The following is a 24,763-nucleotide window of genomic DNA, read 5'->3' as shown; positions in this document are numbered from 1 at the left end:
CCCTCGGGTGACGTCACGACCCGGCACGTCACGTGGCGCTGCTCGCGCTTCCCGGCCCCTCCCTCCGGTCTCCACTAAACTCGCGCCGCTGCGCGCGCCTTCCGCCCGGGGCAGGAAGTGACGTCGCGCCGGGTACGCGCAGCTGTGCGCGCGGCCAATCACGCGGCCGCTTACGCCGCGAGCGGAGTCCAATGGAGCGGCGGCTCGGAGCTCCGCCTTCCGGGCTCGGCGGTGACGCGGCGTTCCGTTCGGCCAATCAGCGCGCTGCGGGCGGTGATGGGCAGCGGGTGCGGCCTGTGAGGCGGCGCAGGGGGCGGGCGGTCCCGCAGGGGCGGCGCCCGGGAACATGGCGAAGACGTACGACTATCTGTTCAAGCTGCTGCTCATCGGCGACTCGGGCGTGGGGAAGACGTGCGCGCTCTTCCGCTTCTCCGAGGATGCCTTCAACGCCACCTTCATCTCCACTATCGGTGCGCGGGGACGAGCGGTGCTGCGGGCCGGGTGGTGGCGGGCAGTGCGGTGCGGGCCGCCTCGTTCTGCTCCGCTCCGCTCCGTCCGGGGCCGCTCCCGCGGCGCTCCCTGCGGGCGCTGAGGCGCTGCCGAACCCCGGCCGTGGGGCGGTCTCCGCTGCGCTCCTCGTGAGAAGGCGGCAAAGTCGGACCAGAGAAACCAGAGGGAGAACCGTTCGTTCGGTTCTCTGCAGAAATTAAAAGTAATTGAGTTGTTTCTCGTTCCAGGCATTGATTTTAAGATTAGAACTATCGAGCTAGATGGCAAGAGAATCAAGCTGCAGATATGGTAAGGCTCGTTTGTGAGTTACACACATCCGACAGCCGACTGTCGGTGCTGCAGCGTTGTGACGTTACTTCTGTGTGCAGTCGGCGGCAGCGTAAAAACAAAAGCAGTTTTAGTGCACGTGAACTGCAGTTGTGCTGTGAATGTCTGACGGCGCTGAGGTGGGAGCTGTGCGAGCCCCGCGTTCTGTCTGTTGCAGGGATACCGCCGGGCAGGAGCGATTCCGCACCATCACAACCGCGTACTACAGGGGAGCCATGGTAGGAGCGCACGGCGCGGCGCGGGTGGTTCGGCTCCCGGCGGATCAGCGCGGCCTGCGGTGCTGCGGTGCTGCAGGCGTTGCTGCCCCGAGCTTGGCTGAGTGCCGGGGCTGTGCTGGGTGCTGGGAGGGCCCGGGGCAGACGGCCGCCGTGACTCACTGTGAGCTCACACCCATCGCTGCGTCTGGCAAAACGCGCTGATGTTCCGGGTTGTGCTGAAACAGCTCTTCTTTATCGGCTTTAAGGCGCTCCTTTGTCTTACAGACAGCTCTTTAGCTGTTCCTTATACTGATGATAGCAGAAACAAGTATCTGTCTCCTTATTCCTTAGGGCATTATGTTGGTCTATGACATCACCAATGAAAAGTCTTTTGAAAATATTCGGAACTGGGTCAGGAACATTGAAGAGGTAATTTCCCTCTTTACCTTTCCCTATTAAAGGTGCTGCTTCTCCCTCCAAAAGCAGTTAGAAATTAAATACTGCAGAAATGTTTCTTTCAAATTCAGAGTAAGTAGAAAATAAATGAAAATCAGGAATAACCGCTGGAATGCAGCTTTTGATTTTGTTTCCCTGGCACAAGTGAGCTCAGAGCTGGCGGTGCGCGGGGCGCTCACACAGCACTCAGTGCCTGCAGTGCAGTGCTGGGATCAGATGCTGTACAAGAGAGTGCTTAGCACCAACGTATCCATTTTAAGTTCTTGTTGGACACCTCATCTTTTGACAGTACTTATAAGGCATATGCAGAAGTCTTTTCTTTCATCTGTTTCTATCTCAGCATGCCTCTCCAGACGTCGAAAAAATGATCCTTGGGAACAAATGTGACGCAAATGACAAAAGACAAGTTTCTAGAGAGCAAGGGGAGAAGGTGAGTGTCACAGACTGCACCCCATCCTGCTGCGCCCAGGTGCTGAGGGTGAAGGCAGTACGTAGAGGTTGGTGCTCCCCGGGGTGATTGGTGTCTGTAAAGCCTGCTGAGTTCCTTCCTGCCAGCACTGATGCAAAGCGCAATTGCTGCCTGAGCAGAAGCAGTCTGTGCTGCAGCCTCAGGAGAACCTGATCTGAAGTAATAGTGATGCAGTGCTTCTAAGAGAACTGAGGCGTGGTGATGCTCCCTCTCGGATTTAATCTTTATCCACTTTGTCGTGAGCTGAGCAATGAGGTCCTCTTTATGAATATTAAGATACCTTTTATTCATTAAATTTCCACTGTTGAAGCAGTCATTACTATCATTTCCTGGTTTGCGTATAAGGTTTGATGCAGTAAATGCACCTCCTGCCCCCACGGTGTCCCCACTTTAAGGAGTGCTGACTGAGAACCGTCAGAGCGTAACAGCAGCATTCAGTATTGTGGCTGTGCTTCCTGAGTGGTACTTCTGAGTGGAGCTATTGAATGTTTCCCAAGCTGTAGTTGCAAAATATTTCCCCAGTCCAATAAAAAGATGAGTCTGTTTAGAATGGTGGTGGATTATCTGGCTGAGATGTGTTAGATGCAGAGTAACTGGCTGAATCCTCTTCTTAGCCAAAGAAAGAAAATCATTTAGGAATGGCCCTTTTTGGTAGACAAAGGTAGACAGGATTGTTTTATCTGTAGAGAAACAATCTCTACAGTAGAAAATGTACTTCTGTGTGCCACAGACATTACAAACTGACAAGGTATCTGTTAAAAATATATGTATATATTTAAAGACGAAGGAGCAGATGAAAATGTGTGCAAAGTATGAAACAGAAGAACAAAATCCAGTAAGAATAGATGCCAGAAGCAATGCAGTTCAGTTCCTGATTTGTGGAGGAGATGCTGTGCTGTCCATTACATTTATGGCTATTCCTGCAGCCACCCAACTAACACAAAACCTGCTTTTGTTCAGCTTGCAGCGAGTTTTGGAATTAAATTCATGGAGACCAGCGCAAAAGCAAATATAAACATAGAGAATGTAAGTACTGCAACCTTTCTCTTGTAGTTATTGTCCTATAACGTGTGCAGATAAGCAGTAGGAACAGTTGCCCATCCTGACTGGATGTGAAACTCAACTGCTGATACTTCACATAGGCTATTAAAGTCATGAGGGCAGATTATTATAAAACAAAGCTGTTAAGAGTGTTTTATTAACTGTATTCCTTCAACTGTTTTCCTTATTACAGGCATTTTTCACTCTTGCCAGAGATATCAAAGCAAAAATGGACAAGAAGTTGGTAAGTGACTTCTACTTAGGCTAAGTTGTATTTAAACGGAGAGGAAGAAACGTAAGAATTAACACCAAGAGCTGCATCACAGCAAATGGTCTCTCGTGGTCTGACTGGAATGCACTGAAGGTCATAGAGGTTTGTTTTTAGGTTCAGTGAGCTGTGCTCTGCCCGTGGCATATAAACCATTGTGTCTGCATGTCAGGAATCAGCTGCAGTGGTTGATCTTCTCTGAACAAAATTCTTCTATGTGTTTTTTAGAAAGCCACGTGAGTGGTAGAGCTGAGCTGCTTCACGGTATTTCTCGCTCCTGCAGTCTGGAAAAGTGAATTGTATGAGTTTTGAGTATGTCTCAAAATAGGAAGGTCTGCTTCCTGCTTTGTTGGCTTCATTTCATGAAGAAAATCAGATTGCTTCTACTTTTACTGACACCCTGAAGTATTCAGCACCAACCAAACATACCCTGTAATTTTTGTGGTCTCTGCTGACGTTGGTTTGATGGAAAGGAGAGCGGGCTCTGTACGTGTTGGTCAGAGCCAGAAGGAGGATGTGCAGCTCTCTGACTTTTCACAGAGGCTGATGCAAATGAAGGGTCAAATAAATGAGCGACAGCTCCTGCTGATTTTTAGTAATATTTTTTGTATAATTACAGATTTGATTCAACAAAACGTATAGATGAAGTAGAGGCAGTAGAAGCTGTTAAGTATAAATAAGTAACTGAAATTCTTTGCATCTTCAGGAAGGCAATAGCCCACAGGGCAGCAACCAGGGAGTCAAAATCACACCAGACCAGCAAAAGAAAAGCAGCTTTTTCCGATGTGTTCTTCTGTGAGGGACACAGCCTTAATCTGAGCGCCTGCTCAGCCCAACTGGACTGTGCCTGTTCTGAGTGAGACTTCTCTGTCTGTGGACTCTAGCGTTTCCAGCACACCTTGTCACTCTGTGACCATCTGAATAAGAAATCATTTATTTTAGTAATTGTCTGACTCTTCAATTTTGGAGATGAAACAAGTTTATTTTTGTCAGATTGCCACTGGGCGGGCATACGTATTGTGTAGCAGAGGGAGTACAGATTGAATGTGACCTGTAAGAGCACCTCTGCTGACAGGCTTCAATCTTACTGTTTCTATCTGTAATGTACCCAAATTAGAAAGATTAAGTTATAATCAAAATCAGAAACTGAAATGCCAATGTTAATAAAGTACAGGTACATGTACTTGATACATGCGCATATCTGTGTCTGGATGCATATAAAGCAGTTGCATCAAAACAACCAATAAATGCACTTATGCAGGCAGTACGGGCTGCGCCTTCTCAGAAGGTAAAAGGAAGCTTTCTGCATAACACCTTTTTGCTACTACAGAGGCGATTCTTTGATCTGCTGTTCTTAATGCTGTGTTATTGTAGACAATCCATGAGTAGAACTGGAGTCCAAAAAAATTCCAAGGAATCTCTATTTTTTTAGAAGAAGCCAAGTGTGCTGTAAGAGCGATGGTTCCTTACTGCCAGGAATCCCTTTATCCATGTTACAGATGACCACACTTAATTAAATGGTCCACACATCCAACAGGAGAGCTGCAGCTGTTCTGCAGTCTGCTTTTAGAGAGACAGCTCACGGGGACACGTACCCAACACTGAACAGCCCAGGGAACAGCATTTCCTTCCCTAGTTGAAAATGGCCCCCGATCTGTCATGATGTAGTAGCTAGTTAGAAATTGTGACAAGAAAATGTATTGCACTGCTTCCAGTCGTGTGTTCTTATGCACACTTGCTCACATATGCAAATAAATGTTGCACATACGAACACTTTCTGAAAACAGACTTTAAAGGTGAAATTTGCTCTGCTGCCATGTATTGATCATTTCAGACTTCAAGCAGCAGCAAACCTGTTAATAGCATGCATCAATGCAAAGGATGTTTAGTCCTCAGTGGAAATATTTATTCTTATAAACACAGTCTATTACATTCCATTGTATAAAATGTAACAGCCTAGTAAAGCACCTAGGTAACTAATTGCTCTCATTTGAGAGGCTGTAAGCCTGACTAATTAGATTAATAAAAGGAGCCAGTAAGAGCAATCTACTTAGAAGTCTGCTGTCAGTAATTGGAGTTATGGTATATTTAACCCAAACGAACATATCAGCTGTGTCCTGCAACTCACTGGAATTGTTAACGTGCTGCTTTGTTTACATTTAAAACTGCACTTAAGGATAAAATTAAAGCTCACTTTGAAGTTAATGAATTTACTTACCAGTTTGGTTTTCTTCAATTTTCTGGTAATCTACCTTGGCCTCAGAGGAGCACTCCTAAGTGTTACTGGAGTTAATTATAAATCTGAGAGATTTTTAAACTTATCTGCAGCATGCAACTGAGCTCAACAGGAATACTGCCTGCTTTTCTAAAAGAAAAAGGAAATTGTGCTGTGTAAGTTACTAGCTTAAAAAATGCATTTTAAATGCCACCAAATTTTTTTTTAATAGCCAGCAGAATAAAATGAGCTCTCTTCATTATTAAATTTATATGTGAAACCTTCCTCTAAGCAGAACCTTGTAATGTTTGTTTTGTTTGCTTGTGGCTTTATAGTGTGAGGACTTGCTGACAGTGCACCATAGTAAATGACATGCAGATGTATAGGTAGGATATGATCACATTGAAGGCACTGAAGAACATTCTGGTGCTTCAAAAGGTAGCTCCTACAGAGCTGTAGACTGGACAAGCAATGCTGTTAGCCTGAGATAAGAATGGGGTTTTTTAAGAATAGAAGACTGCTTCAGGGACTTGCTGGTGCGGAGCTGGGGAGGTGCTTAAGGAATGGTCTAATGCTGTTCTCCTGCACAAAGCAGATCTGCTCCGTGTTTTGTTTCTGGCTTAGTGGTACATGTGGATTGTCTCACATCCAACCACCTCCTTTAATGTAGTCAGACATTGCAGTCACTTCAGGAGGTGACTGGGAAAATCAGTGGTTCGTCTGCCCTGGTGTCACAAGGCTGTCCACCGTGACAGTGGGTCTTGCCCATCGACAGCATCTAAATAGTTTGTCTTGAGATAGGAAATAAATACCATATTAACTTACAAATGAAATCATTTTTCAGCCTCCATTTGCTAAATCTTACATTACTCTTTTGCATTAAAAGCTAACTGTCTGTGAACACCTTTGTTCAGACTTAGGCTGGTTGTTGCCTGTGTCAGTATAATATAACTTTCAGCATGATTTCCTTTTTGGAACTGATTGGTTTTGCTCAGTGAACAACTGTGTTATTGCCCAATCTCAGGAAGTTTTGTGCAGTTACTGTGACCTGCAGTCATCACTGTACTCCTACAGTATGCAGACTCTATGCAGAAATTGAATCAGTGTAAACAATGTGAAATCTAAAATGCAAATACAGGACAGGGAAAGGCTAAAGACACTGCAGTTGCATGTCTGCTTGGCTACGTGTTGCCAAATACTGACATCAAATATGGAATAAATACAATATGTAGTTGATGTTTCCATCACGTAATTTAATTGTGTTTTTTTAAGCATGGATGTTACAAAAACACAATGTTCAGAAAAGGTACTGTGTCATTGAATACAGGAATGCATTTATATGTAAGCTTTCGTTAACTAAGGCTGAACAAATCTGAAATTGGATACAGAATTTATAAAACAGAAATGTAAGTAGATCTGAAAAGCTGAGAATGTGCTTGCCACACATTTTCTATGTCTAAATACCACTAAAATGCCAGGTAATCAGTTAACACTTGGTTTGTAGAGAAACAAACCCATTTTTGAGCATGTTCTCAAATTCCTTTACTTTAATGAGGATCATAGAATTCTGTGGTTGACCTTATTTTTGAGGCTGGTTGCAGTATGCTGGATAGATTTCACCCTTTCGGGTGTAGAGCTGTCAGCTGATTTGTCAGTGCATGGTGGAAGTGCTGTTTCAGTGCTGACATTGTCTGTCTAGTTCCTGTGCTGATAGGCACATCTCATGTTCCATGACATCAGAGCCTCATGCTACCATCAGACTTTCAGCCTCAGATTTATAAATCCTATGGATTATTGTAAGTCTCATTACTGCTGCTGGAAATTGTTTGGTCTCCTTTGGTGTGGGATAGTAATCATCTTACTGAGAACTGTAAAGGGTTTTATTGTTGTGGTGGTGGTTCGGCTGATGCTCATGCTCAAAAGCTGCTGGGATTTCTTGTTTTCTTGAACATGAAATGGATGGAGGTTATGCTGGAGAGGAAATGGACAAATGACTGCTGAAAGAATGGTCTCCATTTCTGCTGGAAGTTCACAGGGGTTGGGAAAGAATGATGACTAACTTGTGTCTTCATTTATAGATGAAATAAAGATCTGTTCGATTGAACATTAATAGTAATGTGCAGTCTGATTATTTCAGGCTGCCTTATTCTTTGACCCATTTCTTTCACTGATGCTTGGAGTTTTTTGTCTTCTGTAGCTGATCAAAGTGCAGCAGGCTGCTCTCCAGCCTCTGCAGGAATCGTGCTCTAAGCTGAGCCTGAGTTGGGACCCATGACTTCGTTCTGAGGGGAACTTTACGTATCCCAATATTTTAATAAGCAACTGTAAACTATGTTTAGAAGGACCACTTCTGGCTGCCTCCTTTCCCACATTACCACTGCTTTCTTAAACACTTCTCATTGATTTTGATGTTTGTATAAAAGACAGAACTGTTGTTTATTACAGTATGTATGTTTTTACTCTGTACAGGACCCTGAGCACTGCATAAATAAACTTCTTATGAAAAGAGAACTTAAAAAATTTAGTTTGTCAGTCCGGTTCATCATTAATACATACAGATCCTTCTGTGGAAAACAGTGTATTGCCAAAAAAAGGGAAGAGTGCCAAGAACATGGGATAGGATCTGGTTTTGTTGTTTAAACTGAGTTTTCCTTGTAAATTTTGAATAAATCTTCCCTTTATCCATCTTAGAACCTGTATCAGGCTTCTGTGACACACTAGGAGAATACGTGAGCCAGCTGATTGACTGAATCATTTGTTAAGATTGTTAAAGGACATCGGAGGAGTTGGTTACACAATTTAGATTCACCATCATGTTTTTGAATCTATTTTTGAAGTAGGTGGCATTCTCTGGACCTCAGAACTTGAGCTGAGCACGTTCTCACTGTGTGTTTTCTAAGGAAAACTAAGTTCTGTATGCAGCATCATGTTTTCTTAAACCTAGGGCTATCTGTGTCTCGGGGGAAAAGGAGTAGTTCAGTAGGAACAGTATGGAGATTCCTGCATGCAGCATGAGTCTGTAACAATGAGGGGTTTTTAACAGATACAGGGTATTTTCATAGGATCTTTGTTTAAGAAGCTATAATTTCATACAGCCTCCTACCTGGTGGTACCTGAACTTAAAAAATATTCTTTTTTCCACATCACTGCTCTAGTGAGGGAAGGAGGTGGGAACAGACAATTTTACAGAAACACACCTTTTGTGAAACCATGGGGAAAATTCAATAAAGATGAACCGTCCCTTTTAAAGAGGTAAATAAGAGAGTTCTCTGACTGATTCCGTTTCCAGAAACTGTTCAAGAAGGAGCACTTTCATCTTTATGTTTTGCTATGTTCAGATTCGAATGTGAAATGTGCTGTTAAAAAAGGAAGCAAAGATCACTTACATATCACTTCACTCCATTCAAAGGGATTCATTGTAATTAATCCTAGAACTGTAGTTTAAGTTGGAAACTATTTTTGAAATCACTTGCAAAGAATTTTTCATTAAATAAATACAAGATTTGGAATGCTCTTTTACGTAAGAAATGCATCAGAAAGCATGCTTGGACTATGTTATGCATTGAATGAGCTAATCTCAGATGTTTATCAATGGAGCCTGAGTGCTAATATTAACTTTTTCAGTTACTAGGAGTTTTAATCGTGTAAAAAGGACACAGGAGGTTCAAAAAGCAATAGTGAAATACAAGCCTTCATGCTTTCTCATGCATGTGTTTTCCCAGTATTTGTGGTGGGCAAATGTACCAAAACTGCTGGGGAAGAGCAGAGATTTGTAACTGCTGAGCAGCCAAAATGTGTGTTTCACAGCTTCCAGCAGAACAGTTGGGTGTTATAAACTGAAATCAAATATTACCTGAGGAAATCCGGAGCTCGAATTATCATATGCTGAAAGTCTTCCAAAGAAAGCTTTCCATCGTTGTCCAGATCAGCTTCGTAAATCACCTTCTCACATGCAAGGCTAACTTCTTCTGGGGTGAGTTCGTTGCGGGTTAATTTGTTAACAGTTTTCTCCAAATCTGATTTGCATATGTAATCATCATTGTTAAAATCTGTCAGAAGAAACAAAAAGAATTCAAAGTGAGAAAAAACAGTACTTCACAGGGCTGACTGCCAAGACGTAATAGGAAGGGTTTGGTTTCCAGGCTAGTAATGTATTTGTTTTAGAACGTTCAAATGAGAAAGGAAGTTCTGTGTATTTGTATAAGAATGTAACAACAAAATAAAAATCTTAGCCTCACGTCTCCCTGTCGTACCAAAGGTAACAATCATAAATAGTGCAGTGGTTAATCATAGTCAAGCCATCATTAAATCATTCTAGCAAATGAGCACTACTGAACTAGAGGCACGGAATAGCAGAAGTTAAGGGAAGATAATGGGCTGTCCAGCTTTGGTGGGGGTTCACTTACAGACTTTGCTGATTCATGTACTATTTAATTATTTTTTAAAGTTGTTTTGTGGGTTTTTGTTTTCTTTCAGTTGGTTGTGGGGTGTTTTGTTTTTGTCTGTTACACTGTTTGGCTTTGGCTGATCCTGAGGAAAGTAACAAAAAATTGCACTGTGAAAACAAAATAAACATGCCCTTGGAGAACACTGCTGGAGGAGTGAACTCCCACACAGCCAAACCCAGCCCAAACCCCTCTGCTTCATGGGCAGCCAAATCCCTTCCCTTACACTTTTCAAAGCCGCTTCTCAGACAGAACTGTTTCTTAAATGCTTTATCAATTCTTGAAAGCTGCAGATACTTCCAGGTTGTGAATTTTTTGGTAAATCCTAATCCCAAATAAATAAGAGACAACAGGATAATAGGGACCAGCAGTTTCTAGGAGAAAGAGTGGGCATTCCAGTGTAACACAGAGAGAAACGCTGTATTAAAACATAGCTAACTAGAAACCATTACAGTCACAAAATGGATTATTTTGCATTCCTGCACGCAGCTCTAGCTTTTCCTCAACCTTTACTATTTTTGTTTTTGTTTTGTTTTTGTTTGCCTGTGTCACTCACCATAAATTTTAAAAGCATAATAAGCCTTTAAGTCTCTGGGAGCCATCTCACTCAGCACAGAAAACATGTCCAAAAAATCATCTAAAGTCATATTGCCATCTCCGCTCTCTGAGAAAACCTCTGCTATCCGCTGGCGGAACGGATTGTCCTGGGAAACAGAGCACAGCACTGAGGGAAGGTCATCTTTATCAGCATTTATTTCAGTGCAGATAAGAAAACTGGTGCACATTAATTTTTGTTGTAACCCCTTTTTGTCAGTCAAATACTCCTTCTTCTGCTATTATGTTTTTGTCTAATCTATGAGGCACAGCTGCTGCCTTCTTTAACCTCTGTGCAATTTCAGGGTGTTTTCAGGAAATCATTAGAAGTTTCCAGAAAGGCTTGACTTTAGTAAGCAAAATTTATTTGTATTTCATCCCCTTAGTAATTAGTACTGGATGAATTATTAAAAATGGTAGATTAAACTGAACGGTGTCACTTGATTCTAGCTGTGCTCCTTGCTCTGTACCTTCAGCTCTGGCATGCTGCCAATGAGCTCATAGGGAAGTGTCACGTTTGGTTTATCGGTGTAGTCGAGTGGGACGAGCTGTGGGGCCAGATCTCGGTATTTGTAGAACAGTCTGAAAGAGAAAGGAAGGCTCATTTAGGGAACAAGTTATTTAGACCTTTGAGAACAATGTGTTCGCCTTGTCTGTTCTTCATACTCTGCATCCTTTACCAGAGGGATGGCGTCCATCCCTGAATGACATTTATCATACTCTGTAGTAGATGTTAGTGAAAGAGACAACATTAAAAAAGTGACATAGTGTAACTGGTGATAAATACAAAGCCCTCGTGCTTTCAGAAATACTTAACAGGTTTTTATTCACCACAAGTATCTCGTTTTTTTCCATAGCAGCCAGGTTCAGGAGACAGAATGTATGCATAGTCATCTGAATGTATTATTACTTTGCCAGCTTGCTGTTTTCTTCATCCCTTTGTGTGTGTGAGGATCCCATTCATAGCTGTTATCAACAAAACAATAGGATAGAATTTTAAAAGGGATTCTTATCAATAATAAATGTCATATTCATGACACACTTATGGCTCTGGCCTCTTTACTGCAAGGAAAGGCAGATCTGAATTTCAGTTACTACAGAATTTTTCATATTTTATTCAATATTTAGTTCATACATAGATATCAAAGTTGTTATTCATGCTCCATGCTTTAGAGAAATTAGCAAGGAATGCCTGATGACCATTTGAGAGGTGCAGAAACCAAAGAGTTATTTTAAGTGACAAGTCTTAGTCCTATAAGAACAGAATACCAAACCTGCCTTTGGCAGATCCTTTGGCCAGAGAGTAAATGGAGTATTTGATGAAGTTCACGAAGGCTCTGAGAAGAAAGCACCTCAGAGTAACCACTGCGAATTATTCACATGAAGGAAATGTGAAAAAAAAAAATTGATGCAATCATTAACGATTTCTTAAAACAGGCAACATGTCCCAAGGTACAGCAGTATGTTCGAAGCACTTGTCCTAAAACAAACTGAGGGGAACATGGATGTCAGCAGCAAAATATACACTCAAATGTGCCTTGTTACATTTATGGCATAGAGACTGCTACCTTCACGGAAAATTAAAACTCTGGCTCAATTCATGATAGACTGCATAGATAGCTTTTATACATTAAAAAAAAAAAAAAAAAAAAAAAAAAAAAAAAAAAAAAAGAAAGAAAGAAAGAAAGAAAGAAAGAAGAAAAGAAAGAAAGAGAGAAAGAAAGAAAGAAGCTCAGATTTTCCAATGTATGACTTATTTTGTATAAATGCATTTTAAAATTATTTTTAAATGTACTTCATCTTTTATATAATCTATTTTGTAGCAATCTCTGTATTTTACACACAGAACATACACACAAGACTCACCTCAGAATTTCTTTCCTTGTAAAGAATGTGCAGTCCTATGAAATAAGACATCATATGTAATGACAGATTTTAGCACTCATCGGCCCTGACTCTTCCACTACAGTGACTCAAATTGAATGATACTGTGGCCAACCATTCACACTCTTTCTTTTTGTATGCAATTAGGAATACTTTATAACCTTTCTTGATATAAGAACCTTACTAAAGTATCTTACTAAAATCTTCCCTGTAATTCAACGCTCTTACTTAGTAATTTTTAAAGAGATTGTTAGAAAAAAAAACAAACAACAGCAACACCATTATTCAGTGTTCTGTCTTAAGACTCATTTAGTTTGTTTTGTACCTGATATGCATCCAGTTGCTCTGGAGTGAAAATGGTTTGCTTGTTGCCCATTCCTGTCTCTGAACGCTGACTCTTGTCCCATCATTCTTTCCTCAAAGTCACCTTTATAGGTGGCCTGGATATTGAGATATTAAAAGCTGCAACAATGAGGTTCAGGTAAAGCAGAGGATCAAGTAACCGGCTTCCCTATTCCACGGGCTGCAAAGAGCCATAATAGCAGCACTTCATCAAATCTCTACTCTGGCTACTCACGGCTCTTATCCAGCATCACTCACCTGTCTCTGTGTGCACGCAGAGCCTCATGTTACAGCACTGAGCCACACGACTGTGCCTTTGCAGCAGCAGGTGGGCTTCACAGACAGCGTACATATATGCAGGTCCATATATGGCTTTTACACTGAAAATACAAGAGGATGCATTGTTTATACATAAAAACAGAACTGTGGATTAAATGTGAAACACAAGGGTAGAGGGTAGAACTGACAGCAGCATGCAGCAGCCGCCCACCTTCACTCACCCCGGCGCCTTAAAACAAGCGGCAGTGATTCAGACTCGGTCTGCTCGGAGTGGGACACGGCGGGTTGGGGTTGGGGTCGAGGTGCGGGTTGGGGCCGGGCGATTTGGAGTTGTAACGGTTTTTACCTCAGCGCCCGGACCGGGAGCGACGCTGCCATGGCAACGGTGGTCTCGCGCGCTGCCCCGCGCTGCCGCCAGGGGGCGCTGTGGCGCGCGGTGGCCGAGGCATGGCGGACTACGAGGCGGTGCAGCGCGGGCCGCTGCGGCTGAAGGGCGGCGGCGCGGGGTTGGGGGCCGGCAAGCGGTGAGCGGCGGGGCGGGGGGGAACCGGGAGCTGAGCCGGGGCCGGGAGCTGGGCGCTGACCGGCGTCTGTCCGCAGGAAGAAGAAGAAAGCGAAGGAGAAGGCCCAGATCCTGGAGCAGATCGTGAGCAGCAAGAAGCAGGAAGAGGAGAAGAAGCGCGGCCTGGATAAGCGGACCCCGGCACAAGTGGCCTACGAGAAGATGCAGGAGAAGCGGGTAGGGCGGCCCTGCCCGGGCCTGACCGCATGGGGCCGCGGGGCGGGCTCGGAACCCCGCGCCGATAACAGTGCTCTTGTGTCTCCTTCCAGCAAATGGAGAGGATCCTGAAGAAGGCCTCGAAAACACACAAGCAGAGAGTTGAGGTGAGCCGAACTACCCGATGTTGATCGGCTGGGCAGGCGGAGCCGCGTGGGGAAGTGCGGGCGCTGTGAGGAGGGCTACGCGTGGATGAACGCCCCCATTCTGAGCGCTCTGTGCCTTCTCTCTCCTGCAGGACTTCAACAGGCACTTGGACACCCTGACGGAGCATTACGACATTCCCAAAGTCAGCTGGACCAAGTGAACAGATGGCATTTCGAGGCCTTGGATCTGGAGTTCTGCTTGCATCGAACAGGGCTGCCGTGTAAATCTCTGTGTTCTTGATACTGAATATTTAATACATCTTCGGAACATTTATCACCTTATACTGTCGTATTTCAGTTTCAAAATACTCATCAGAGTCTGTTTCTGACTCTTGACTTATGGAGGTGCAGAGGGGTGTTTTTCAGTGCTCAAAGCCATGCTGAGGCCAAACCCAATTGCTGCGAGACAACAGGAAAATGTTCCTTTATTTGAGCTATGCCAGCAGTTCTCATTAGAAGCAGGAGAGTCTGCGGCAGCATCACATTGTATCAGCTGCTCTCATAGATTGCAGAACTGTGTAATGTCTATCTAAAATCGTTCAGAGTTGGGGGAGTGGTGTCTGCTGTATGCTAAAGTCCTTGTATCTTTGATGTAACTTATTAAAAAGCTGATTTTACCCATTGTTTTGGTGCTCCCTTACCTGTGCAGTGGGGGGCAGTGTGCTGCTCGCAGTCTGTATGCCAGCATTTACAGCTCTCACCCGGAGGTGATGTGAATCACATCCCAAACCCTCACACACTTCTTCAACCCAAGCGTTTTCCCTCTGCTACCGCTGATCCGCCCCGGGGCCCCTCCTAAAGCTCCCTAACTCTTCCCTGCGGACCTCAGCCGGCCGCGGACTACTTAACTTCTGCATACGTGCGATAAAGTGATCTTCCGCTGCCGGCGGATCACTGCCCGTACCCCTCCGCGCGGCCGGGCCTCATGCAGCCGATTCCCGCCGGAACTGCCGGGCGGAAGCGGAAGTTGTTGTGGCTGTGATCGGGCGCGGTGGACCCGGGCGGCGCGATGTCGGCCAGCGCCGTCTACGTGCTGGACCTGAAGGGGAAGGTGAGGGCGCGCTGCGGCTCCGCGGCTGTGGGAGAGCTGCTGAGGGCGTCGGGCGTGCGCTGGGCTCCGAGGGGCCCGACACGGTGGGGTTCTCCCGGCCTCGCTGCCCTGCGGCCGCCGCTTCTCCTTCCCACTCGCTGTTTGCTGCCGGCCCCGGGCCCGTCGGCGCTGCGTACCGAGCTGTGGGGCAGTCCCGCCGTGTCCGCTCTCAGCGGTTACAGGTGCTGATGGAAGAGTCGGGGAGCATCCCGCCTGGGGTAGTTAGTCTCTGCCCTAATGGGAGGCGGTTTGTCCCAGGAGAATGACGTGTTTTTTCCATTTTAAAAGTTGTTATTAGGGTGTGTGCAGCTGTATGTGTGGAGTATCGCTAGGAGATACGACTGCATAGCTTGGGGATTTGCATCCAAATCATAACGTATGTTGGCTTTGTGCTTTGCATTTGTAGTATACATAGACCCTAGACTGAAGCTTGGTATTTGGGTTTTACAGTTAAAGAGGCACTTTAAATATCTCCTGTGCTGGTCTTACGTGGTAACATCATCTCTCAAAGGAGAAGTGTAAGGAATTGTTCTTTCCATAGGTTCTTATCTGTCGAAATTACCGTGGGGATGTGGACATGTCAGAGGTGGAGCATTTTATGCCAATCCTTATGGAAAAGGAAGAAGAGGGAACACTTTCTCCTATTCTAGCGCATGGAGGAGTTCGTTTCATGTGGATTAAACATAACAATCTCTATCGTATCCTTTGTACTGCAGACAGCTTGCATATGAATTGTTGAATGAATCATAGAATGACTTGGGTTGAAGGGACCTCAAAGACCATTCAGTTCCAACCCTGCTACCTCGGCCAGGGCTGCCAGCCTCTAAATCAGGCACTGGATCAGGCTGCCCCTTTTACAGTGCTTTTAAAAACACACTCAGTAATTTTTTTTTTTATCACATGATTACTTTGAATGCGTGTTCCTGAACATCCTTCATCAGTTGTTGCAACTTCTAAGAAGAATGCTTGTGTATCACTGGTATTTTCATTTTTATATAAAGTAGTTCAGGTGAGTAGGAAATTTCAGATGTAACTCCCATCTGTTTTTCAGTGTGGTCTAATAAATGTGTATAGAACTTTCATTTTTTTTTTTTTAAAGAATCTATAGTAATAGTATTTTTCTTTTATATTTGATTATTTAATAGAAATGTCTTTCTAACCACTAATAATGGAATTGATATCTTATAACTGAGTAGGCAAAGGATGTGACACAATGCTGTGGATAGTTGCACAAGACCCAAGAACACAGAGGAAAACGTTGATGCATGAGTAGTGCCATATATAGATTCTGTATTTGGCTAATTTGGGCCTGGCATCACAACTGTTTTCCCCAGCATAAATATTTTTTGTAATGATCAGAGTTAATTCTTGGGCTCTGTAACTCCCTTTATTTTTGTTGTTTCAGGTTTTTTCTGAATATTTCAAGGAGTTGGAAGAAGAGAGCATTAGAGATAATTTTGTTATTATTTATGAGTTGTTAGATGAGCTTATGGATTTCGGTTACCCACAAACCACTGATAGTAAAATCTTACAAGAGTAAGTATCTGTCTCTATTGCTTACATTTGTAAAGTCTTTACATATTCTACATGCAAACAAATGTTTTGGCTTCCTTCTCTAGTTATCAAAATATTTAATACTTGATAAAGTGTAGCTTTGTAATATCCAACTTATTTATTGATGATATGAATGTGATACAAAAGTCACTTCAAACGTTTCAGAGTATAATTTGTGGGTTTTGTTCTAATGATGTGCTTATAAAGGTACATCACTCAGGAAGGTCACAAACTTGAAACTGGAGCTCCACGTCCACCTGCCACTGTTACAAATGCTGTTTCATGGAGATCAGAAGGGATAAAATATAGGAAGAATGAAGTGTTCCTGGATGTTATAGAGTCTGTTAACCTTTTGGTGGGTACCTTTTACTTGAATTTTTAATGAGAATTATTAGTAGAAGTCTTGAGAAGAACGTACTGTCTGAAAACCTACAAGGATATAATAAAAAAATCACCCTAACCATGATTAGTGCACTGGGATGCTGTCTGTCATTAGGACTGATGCTCTATAATGACTTCCATAGATAAATAATCCTTTACTGAAATTTGTGCTCTGTCTCCAGCAGTCCCAGAGCTGGTTTCTGACATGTCCTTCCTTCCTGCTTCAGTCTATTCCCACCTTGTCCTTGGTCTGATTGTACTCTACTGGTTTGGAGACCTGGGTGGGATGGGATTGATGTTTGATCTCACATCATATCATGTCAGGACAACCTTTATCTTTCTTTTCATTGCCCTTCAGGTCAGTGCCAATGGAAATGTATTACGGAGTGAAATAGTTGGATCCATTAAAATGAGAGTCTTTCTTTCGGGAATGCCAGAGCTCCGCCTTGGTTTAAATGACAAAGTTCTCTTTGATAACACAGGCCGTGAGTATTTCAGCAATATCTTCAGAATTGTGATGGGTATTCTCTGCAGCCTTAGGTGAGGGCTCAAGTGAAAGTATTGATTCTATGGTGAAAATACTTGTTTTATTAGTGTAGAAAACCATGTTAGGTTATGTGTGCCAAAACCAAGAGAAGATGGAATACCACAGTGAGCATGGTAACCATCTGGGCTTCATTGCCTCTTCTACTGGGACTTTTGGAGTCATAGAAAAACTACTGGGCTAAACCACATGTGGAGGATATCAGCAGACTTCTGCTTTGCTACATAATGCTGTGATGTGACTTCAGATGCAATGGGAGTAGTGATTTGAAATCTTGGCATGTGTGTTTTTTGATAGGTGGCAAAAGTAAATCAGTAGAACTGGAAGATGTGAAGTTCCATCAGTGCGTTCGTCTCTCTCGCTTTGAAAATGACAGGACGATTTCTTTCATTCCACCTGATGGAGAGTTTGAGCTCATGTCATATCGTCTCAATACCCACGTAAGTCTGGATTTTTGGATCTGAACTGCAGCAGTTCTTTATGAGAATAATTTAGTCTGTAGGTAGAATTGCTAATGGCTTTCCTTTAATGTGTTTTGTTTTTTCTTTAAGTATGGGCAGCATAGTAGTTGTGAAGTCAACCATTAATAGCAAAGCTTTGTGCTCGCTCTTTTTGGAGGAAGTAAGAATGAGTTTAGGAATAACTTGGCAGTAAGTCTCTATTTTTCAACTACTATTGAAACTATTTTCAAAACACTAATCGGTTCATTTTTAAGCTAACAACGCAATAAAATCAGTGTGGCAATTTATTGTGCTTGACAATGTTAATTTGTCATCTAAATGTTTCTTAGAGTATGTTAGCATACTGTATTCTTGGCTCCTCAAGGTAACAGCTACTGTGTAAGTTAGCATTGCTTTAGAAAAGGAAATATTTAGTATAGAGGAAATCTGTAATTGTCAGCTGTGACAGGAGACCAGCAACAGTTAAAGAAAACAAGACAAAAAAACCTGCACATACATGGAGAAGTGTTTGACAACTGAAGATGTTAGGAACTAATCTGAGAAATAGTTGTTTTTTTTTTCCCCCTAATGCCTGCCGTTTTTTGCAACATTTTGCTTGTGTGTTAGTACTTACAGAATTCACGTATTCAGTGTAGTTTTATGAGGAAATGACAGTTGTGTGACCATGCCAAAGTAAAATCTGCAGCTGTAAAATATCTTTCCCATCAGGTAAAGCCACTGATCTGGATTGAGTCTGTGATTGAAAAACATTCCCACAGCCGCATCGAATACATGATCAAGGTCAGAAATTCTAAAATAATTATGGCTGGTTTGTCTTCTCTCTTGTTTGTTTTCAGTGCTTGACCAGCAGTGTGTACCTTCTTACACAAACACCTGCTCTTTCCCTGGGACTTGTGTCTTTTTAGAGAAGTCCGTTTGTAAGTTAATGTTCTGTGTTGTGCTGTTTCTCACTAGATTGTGGTAGAGGAAAATTGTCTCACAGCTCTCTGAACTTACACGCGTAGTGTATGTGCTTAGAGGTGTGATTTTTCTCACTTTTCTTTAGGCAAAAAGTCAGTTTAAGCGAAGGTCGACTGCCAACAATGTGGAGATTCACATTCCAGTTCCAAATGATGCAGACTCACCAAAGTTTAAAACCACTGTTGGAAGTGTCAAATGGGTTCCAGAGAACAGTGAAATTGTCTGGTCCATTAAATCTTTTCCAGTAAGTGCTATTTTTAGTCTTCTCACCCTACATTGCAATAATTATTTAAAGTTAACGGTTTATGACTCAGCCTAAAACAAATTCTAACAGCATCAAATGCTCCATAGCGATAGTGCAGCTACTGTGCTATGTGATGAAAATGAAAATCTTCTAGAAAAGATCTGAAGTGATTAATGCAATTCAGCAATTTGATATTCTGCATAGAAAATCACTTGTATTGTTGGAAGCTTTTCTTGTTTCAAGAAAAAAAAAATCTTTTTTTTTCTTTTTTTGTAAGGGTGGAAAAGAATATCTCATGAGAGCTCACTTTGGACTTCCAAGTGTTGAAGCTGAAGACAAGGAAGGGAAACCTCCCATTAGTGTCAAATTTGAGATTCCATATTTCACCACTTCAGGAATCCAGGTTGGTAGTTGAAAATAGAAATACAGAAGGAGGCTATGTGCTAGGCTCCTGACACACCAGCTGATGCAGCCCAGCTTTGTAGCTTTGTCTACCTTGCCTTTACCTCCTTTGTTCCATGGTTGGTGTCTTTTTGCTTTTGTTTCTGTCCTGCTTGTCCTGGCTGTCACTGTCTCGTTCACATACATCTTCCTGCTCCTCACTTTGAAGTACCATAAGTGTTTATTACTGAGGCAAGTATGATTTTTTCCTTTTTTAAGGGAATCTTGTAAAGAGAATGGTAGGACTGGCTGCATTATTTCAGATGGGAAGTATGCTGTTAATACAAGTGACAAGGGTTTATATTTACATCTGAAAGTTTTGCACATCTAGATAATTCCTGTTATTTTTATCCGTGGAATACACTCTTGATGGTCGCTACCCACCCAACCATCCCTGATTTTATTTTCTGCATTTGTTTTGCTAAACAATGTCTGGCTGACATGGGAGACTCATGTATGACATTTTTCTTCCCAGGTTCGATACTTAAAGATAATTGAGAAGAGTGGCTATCAAGCTCTCCCATGGGTTCGTTACATTACCCAGAATGGAGGTAAATTGAAAGCAATGAGCTGTAAACATAACCTGTGTCTTAATGTATTTTATTTCTCCAGCCTACACCAACAAGTTGAAGATATAAGTAAACTGTTCTTTTGTTTCAGTATTAAACTCTGCAGTATATGTATGTGACATTAATACTTGCTGCTTTTCCTAGTCCTCTTTGGTTTTTTACTGAACTATCTTATTGAATCATTCATTTAGACAAGAGTTGTTCACTGAATCTGACCTTCATTATGAAATACTTAAATGTGGGAGGAATATGAATTAAAAAGAACGGATTCATACGTATCATTTTGTTAGCTTCAGGCTGGCTGAGATACTGTCTGCTAAGAGCTACCAGATCTGTTAGAGGGGAAAAAAAAACACTTTGCTGCTTTTAGTTGTTACTCAATTTGCTATTCAGACTGATTTGCTGTTTCTGTCTTGGAAGCTTGTAATTATCTTAGTTGCTTTAAAGCCTATGTTCTTGGTTATTCTACGTGAAGTTCTGATCATTTCTGATTTTCTTTTATATTGCTTCATCCCAGTTTGCTGATCTGTTTTACTGGGATTAGTGAAAGATCAGTGTACTAAAACTGGTTTTGGTTTTGTTATTCCTTTACAGACTACCAGCTTCGAACACAGTAGGACACCTTGCAGGCACCACAGATGACAACACTTCAGGCCTAGGACTTGTTTGCAGAAGCTTCTGTGGTACTGAGAGCTGCGAATGTTGTTGCCAAGGGTCTTGTTTCTGCAAACTTGGATTGGGCGAGAGAAAGATGGGAAATTTACCATTTTCAATAATGTGTTTGAGCATTTGAACCATTAGTATTGATTGTGTGAATATTTATTTCATTCTTAGAACATGCTGATCTTGCTGCTAAATGCTAATTACATTAGTAGTAGCCATTACCCTGAGGAGCCAGGAATACAGAACGAACCTTGAGAATGTCTTGTCAATGCCTTGTCCATTGTATTCACAAAGTTTTTAGTGTTCATACTTTAGGATCTTTAAAGATGTTGGTAGTGTTACCCAACAAAATAGGGAGACAATTGTGCAATTACATGACTGCTTAACAGTGAGTTGTATTTAGCCCAAGGTATTTATTATTTTTGTTCCAGGCATATGGGTGCCTTAACTCATTCAGAGTTCTGTTAACTTATGACATTTTACAAAATCTGAGTTAAAAGTATCAGGAGTCCAAAAATACTCTTTGCTCTTCTTTGCATGGAGTCAAACCAATTCATCTGACAGAACAAGCTGTGGGTTTATGTATAAATAAGTAGGTGTGTTGGAGGCAAAGATGTCTGAGAACAAGAGATTGTGGGAAGTGTCTGTGGGAGCATCTGTGTGGAAGCATGGTAATGATTGCTAGTTCACATGAGCTGAGGTGCACACTGAAGAGTTTCAACCCTGTTATACTCCTTGGGTGTGAAAACCCTACACCAATTAACTACTGTTTGCTTTTTCTTTATTTGTAATACAAATACAAAACTATAAAGTACAAGTCTTTAGATTAATTAAAAAAAAAGACTGATTTTTTGGAGGCCATAAAATCTGGTGGGAAGACTTCATAATTTTCTTTATAATTATCCCCCTTCCTAGATAAGTGATGTAATCTTGCCTATTCTTGACAGTTGATTGTTGTTTACAGAGAAGCTGATGGAAATACCATTACTGTTCTTCAGGCTTACCTTCTTCATTTAGGATAAATCTCTTTTTTTTTTTTCTTTTTTTTTTTTGCTGTAACTTGCCAGAATTGCTTAACTCTATTTGCCCTGAAGAGGTTGCTGTCTTTGTCTCCTCCATTTGTAAGCAATTATTCTTAGAACTTTCTGGCAGAATGGACAACAGGTGAGGATGTTATATGTAAAGGTATTATTTTTTTTTTATATGCTGTTTCATTTTTCTGAGAAGCTGAGGTTCATTTGGGTGTACATACTTGGATTTCAGAAAAAGAAACTAACAGCTATCAGTATTTTCTTTGAACAGGTTTTGGAATGGTTTGGTTTGAATTTAGTACTCGAGACAGGTGCTAAGTTTAAGCCATTCAAAGCTAAAGATGTGATGCATACACTGTGTGCAAGGTTCTCCACACTACTTTCTTGACGGTTCTTGACTCTCCCATAAGGTTGAAAAGATATTGTCCCCACTAAATCCTTGTAGACTATATATCTACCTTTGTATACAGTATATATGATTAGTAAAATAAATCATCCGAGTTCCCCTGAAATGCAGCTGCTGTAATGTTACAGAAGGGTCAGTCTCAGAAGTGACGGACGGCTGGAGGTGCTGTGCAGCAGCAAGGCACTGAGCTGGCTGGGCTGTGCTCGGCGTGGACATGTATTTTCTGGGGTAAGATGACTGTATTTGTCACCCCAACAAGCTTGATATTGAAACAAATCATCTTGTTCAAGGTTTTGGTTCCACTGCTCATTTTCATTTGAACCATTGAGCTTATGACTGGACTAAACATTTTATATTAAAACTGTAACTGGTTGACAAATCACTTTACCTGATGGTTCCGTTCTTCACAATGTTTATTCTCATTATTTGCCTGTAAAATGTGACTCAAAAGCTCCATTTGTTTTCCTGTTGAAGGATGTATCTTGTAGACCAGTGTTTTTCTTATATTTTGCAGCAGTTTGAGTTGGCTTTGGTGAGGTATCAGCCCTACCTGTCCAGGAGGTAATAAAGGACAAAAAAACTTTGAATTAATTGCACATCAGTCCTTCCTTTTTTTTTTCTTTCCCACTTTGATCTGCAGTAATATGCAGCCTCTAATCCTGGTGTGCCTCCAGTTAGTCTAACATGAGGCTTGGATAAGTGGAACTGAGCTTCATAGGAGTTCCTGATCTGTTTACTAAATACAGAGAAATCTTGCTGTGCTTTCGTTCTCTGCAAAATTGTGCACCATAAAAGCAGTGTTCATGAGCAGCTAATATTGCAGAAAGGGGGGGAGGGGAACAAAGAAAACAGCAAAAAATAAAAACCAACTTTGTTATTAAGATGTGGGGTCCCAGCATGCATAGAAAGGCAGAAATAGAGGCGTGATGTTACTGACAAAGAGTTTTTGTTCAAGGAGTAACTTCTATTTCGTGAATAAGTTTCGTTCTTAGAGCAACAGCTAACTTTGTTATCGTGGTGGCTTCTGCTCTCTACCTGATGTGGGGAAAATGTAAATTTGATGGTCTGCCAACGTTACACACAACTGCCTGATATAGAATACTTTGTGAAGACGATTTGCATAATTCTGCTTAAGCAGTGAGATTTCGCCTCGGTATCGTCAGCTCGGGTGATTTTTGTCGCTGTCTTACCTGGAAGGCTGAACTTCTGAAGTGGCTCTGAAAACATCTGTTCGTAGTACAGTGCCAGCAGCGTTGGGGTGTTCTCTGCAGCCTTGGTTTTGCAGTACACTGTGAAGTAGGCTATTTTTTCTCAGTAAGATGAAGTGTGTTTTCCCTGCTCTATCCTTAGCGCAGGGCGGCTCAGAGTGCTTCAAGAGCGCAAAGCCTTTTCCCCCTGCAAGGCATGCAAAGCTGCAGCGTCATCTGCCCGTTATTTAATTGATGAACAAAAAGCAGTGCATCGAGGTGTGTCAGCAGCTCTTTCCCACTGGACTCGATAGGTGTTTTCAGTGTGTGTGCATCGAATGTCTCAGAATGGGACAGCAGCAGCCTGCTGCGGCTCGGTGCTTTGTTTCTAAGCGCCAGTAGGTGGCATTCTGAGCCCACTGCGTGTTCTGAGCCATTAATGATGAGAAATAGAGGCAGTGAAACGGTATGTACCCATATGTCCGTTTTGGGTTGGGAGGTATAGCTGTTTATTTTTGAAAAACACTTACTGCAGTGTGGTGGGGCTGTTTGGGGTGTTTCTTGGGTTTCTGTTATTTTTGCTTTGTTTTCTGAAGTTCAGTAACTTCAGTCTGACCGTTTTCACGTCATTTCTTTCTGTTGCTCCCACGTGCCCAATGCTACCAGCGCTGAGAGCAGCAGCACGATGGGTGCTGCAGAAGAGCTGCTCGGCGCTGTGTGCCGCTGTTGGACTGCAGCTCTGCTGCAGAGGAGCTCAGTGGTGCGCGGCTGCCACCTCCACGTGCTCACAGCTTCAGCACTCAGCAGCTGCTCTGAGAGCCCCTCTGTGATGTGTGAAGCAGCATCTCCTATTCACTTGATTACCCCTAGAAAAAACTTGAGTTCTATTGTAGTGAAAGAAGCTGCAACCGCAATGACAAACAGGGCAGCACTGCTGGAAAAGCTTTGTTCCCCCTCAGTATTTTAGGTGGGGTTCTGTTACTGTTTCTCTCTTGCATGTTTCTACTCTTCTTCCCTTGCTGCCATCCCTTTCTGCCCCTCTGCTGTTCACTGTATGTCCTTCCTGCCCCTAATCTGGGCCGGATTTATCAATAAAATCTTCTGATGCATAAAGAGACAGTGGGGCTTTACCCATGGTGGGTTCGCTCAGGCTAAGGGATTGCACCTGCTGATTTCTGACTTCAGAGTCTGTGGTGAGCAATGGGCTAAACCTTGGCACCTCTGTCTCTCCCATGTGCCAAACGCAGTGTGTTGCAATCCGTTTGCTGTTGTTTTCTTTGT

At 42.5% G+C, this 24,763-nt stretch overlaps 4 protein-coding genes across 5 annotated transcripts; 3 read left to right on the top strand and 1 right to left on the bottom strand.

Annotated features, from left to right (window-relative positions):
• The first annotated feature begins 327 nt into the window (after positions 1–327).
• Positions 328–8,173, top strand: RAB8A (RAB8A, member RAS oncogene family). Its single transcript, NM_001397324.1, has 8 exons — positions 328–470; positions 738–798; positions 995–1,055; positions 1,386–1,463; positions 1,831–1,920; positions 2,920–2,985; positions 3,194–3,244; positions 3,975–8,173. The coding sequence occupies exons 1-8, from the start codon at positions 347–349 to the stop codon at positions 4,065–4,067; spliced, it is 624 nt and encodes a 207-aa protein (NP_001384253.1). The 5' UTR covers positions 328–346; the 3' UTR covers positions 4,068–8,173.
• CIB3 (calcium and integrin binding family member 3) lies at positions 2,711–13,411 on the bottom strand. Of its 2 annotated transcripts, none has more exons than XM_046904723.1 (8): positions 13,249–13,411; positions 13,007–13,128; positions 12,732–12,868; positions 12,389–12,423; positions 10,993–11,104; positions 10,485–10,632; positions 9,337–9,532; positions 2,711–3,552 (listed from the first exon to the last, which is right to left on the bottom strand). In XM_046904723.1, the coding sequence occupies exons 3-8, from the start codon at positions 12,780–12,782 to the stop codon at positions 3,528–3,530; spliced, it is 567 nt and encodes a 188-aa protein (XP_046760679.1). In that variant the 5' UTR covers positions 12,783–12,868; positions 13,007–13,128; positions 13,249–13,411; the 3' UTR covers positions 2,711–3,527. The 2 variants fall into 2 exon arrangements, with proteins under 2 accessions (XP_046760679.1, XP_015155680.1); XM_015300194.4 differs by lacking the exon at positions 2,711–3,552 and adding an exon at positions 7,189–8,839.
• A 33-nt stretch (positions 13,412–13,444) lies between these two features.
• Positions 13,445–14,568, top strand: FAM32A (family with sequence similarity 32 member A). Its single transcript, XM_418266.7, has 4 exons — positions 13,445–13,551; positions 13,628–13,766; positions 13,859–13,912; positions 14,044–14,568. The coding sequence occupies exons 1-4, from the start codon at positions 13,475–13,477 to the stop codon at positions 14,110–14,112; spliced, it is 339 nt and encodes a 112-aa protein (XP_418266.2). The 5' UTR covers positions 13,445–13,474; the 3' UTR covers positions 14,113–14,568.
• Positions 14,569–14,913: 345 nt separating this feature from the next.
• On the top strand, positions 14,914–22,882 carry AP1M1 (adaptor related protein complex 1 mu 1 subunit). Its single transcript, NM_001007886.2, has 12 exons — positions 14,914–15,002; positions 15,583–15,739; positions 15,983–16,050; positions 16,447–16,577; positions 16,803–16,950; positions 17,335–17,461; positions 17,818–17,960; positions 18,690–18,761; positions 19,027–19,185; positions 19,463–19,588; positions 20,102–20,177; positions 20,790–22,882. Exons 1-12 carry the CDS (start codon positions 14,961–14,963, stop codon positions 20,810–20,812), a joined length of 1,272 nt encoding a protein of 423 aa, NP_001007887.1. The 5' UTR covers positions 14,914–14,960; the 3' UTR covers positions 20,813–22,882.
• The last annotated feature ends 1,881 nt before the right edge of the window (positions 22,883–24,763 follow it).

Source organism: Gallus gallus, chromosome 28, assembly GCF_016699485.2.
Source record: "Gallus gallus isolate bGalGal1 chromosome 28, bGalGal1.mat.broiler.GRCg7b, whole genome shotgun sequence".
NCBI lineage: Eukaryota > Metazoa > Chordata > Aves > Galliformes > Phasianidae > Gallus > Gallus gallus.
Note: the sequence above shows the minus strand (reverse complement) of the source record. Positions and strands in the feature narration are given on the sequence as shown.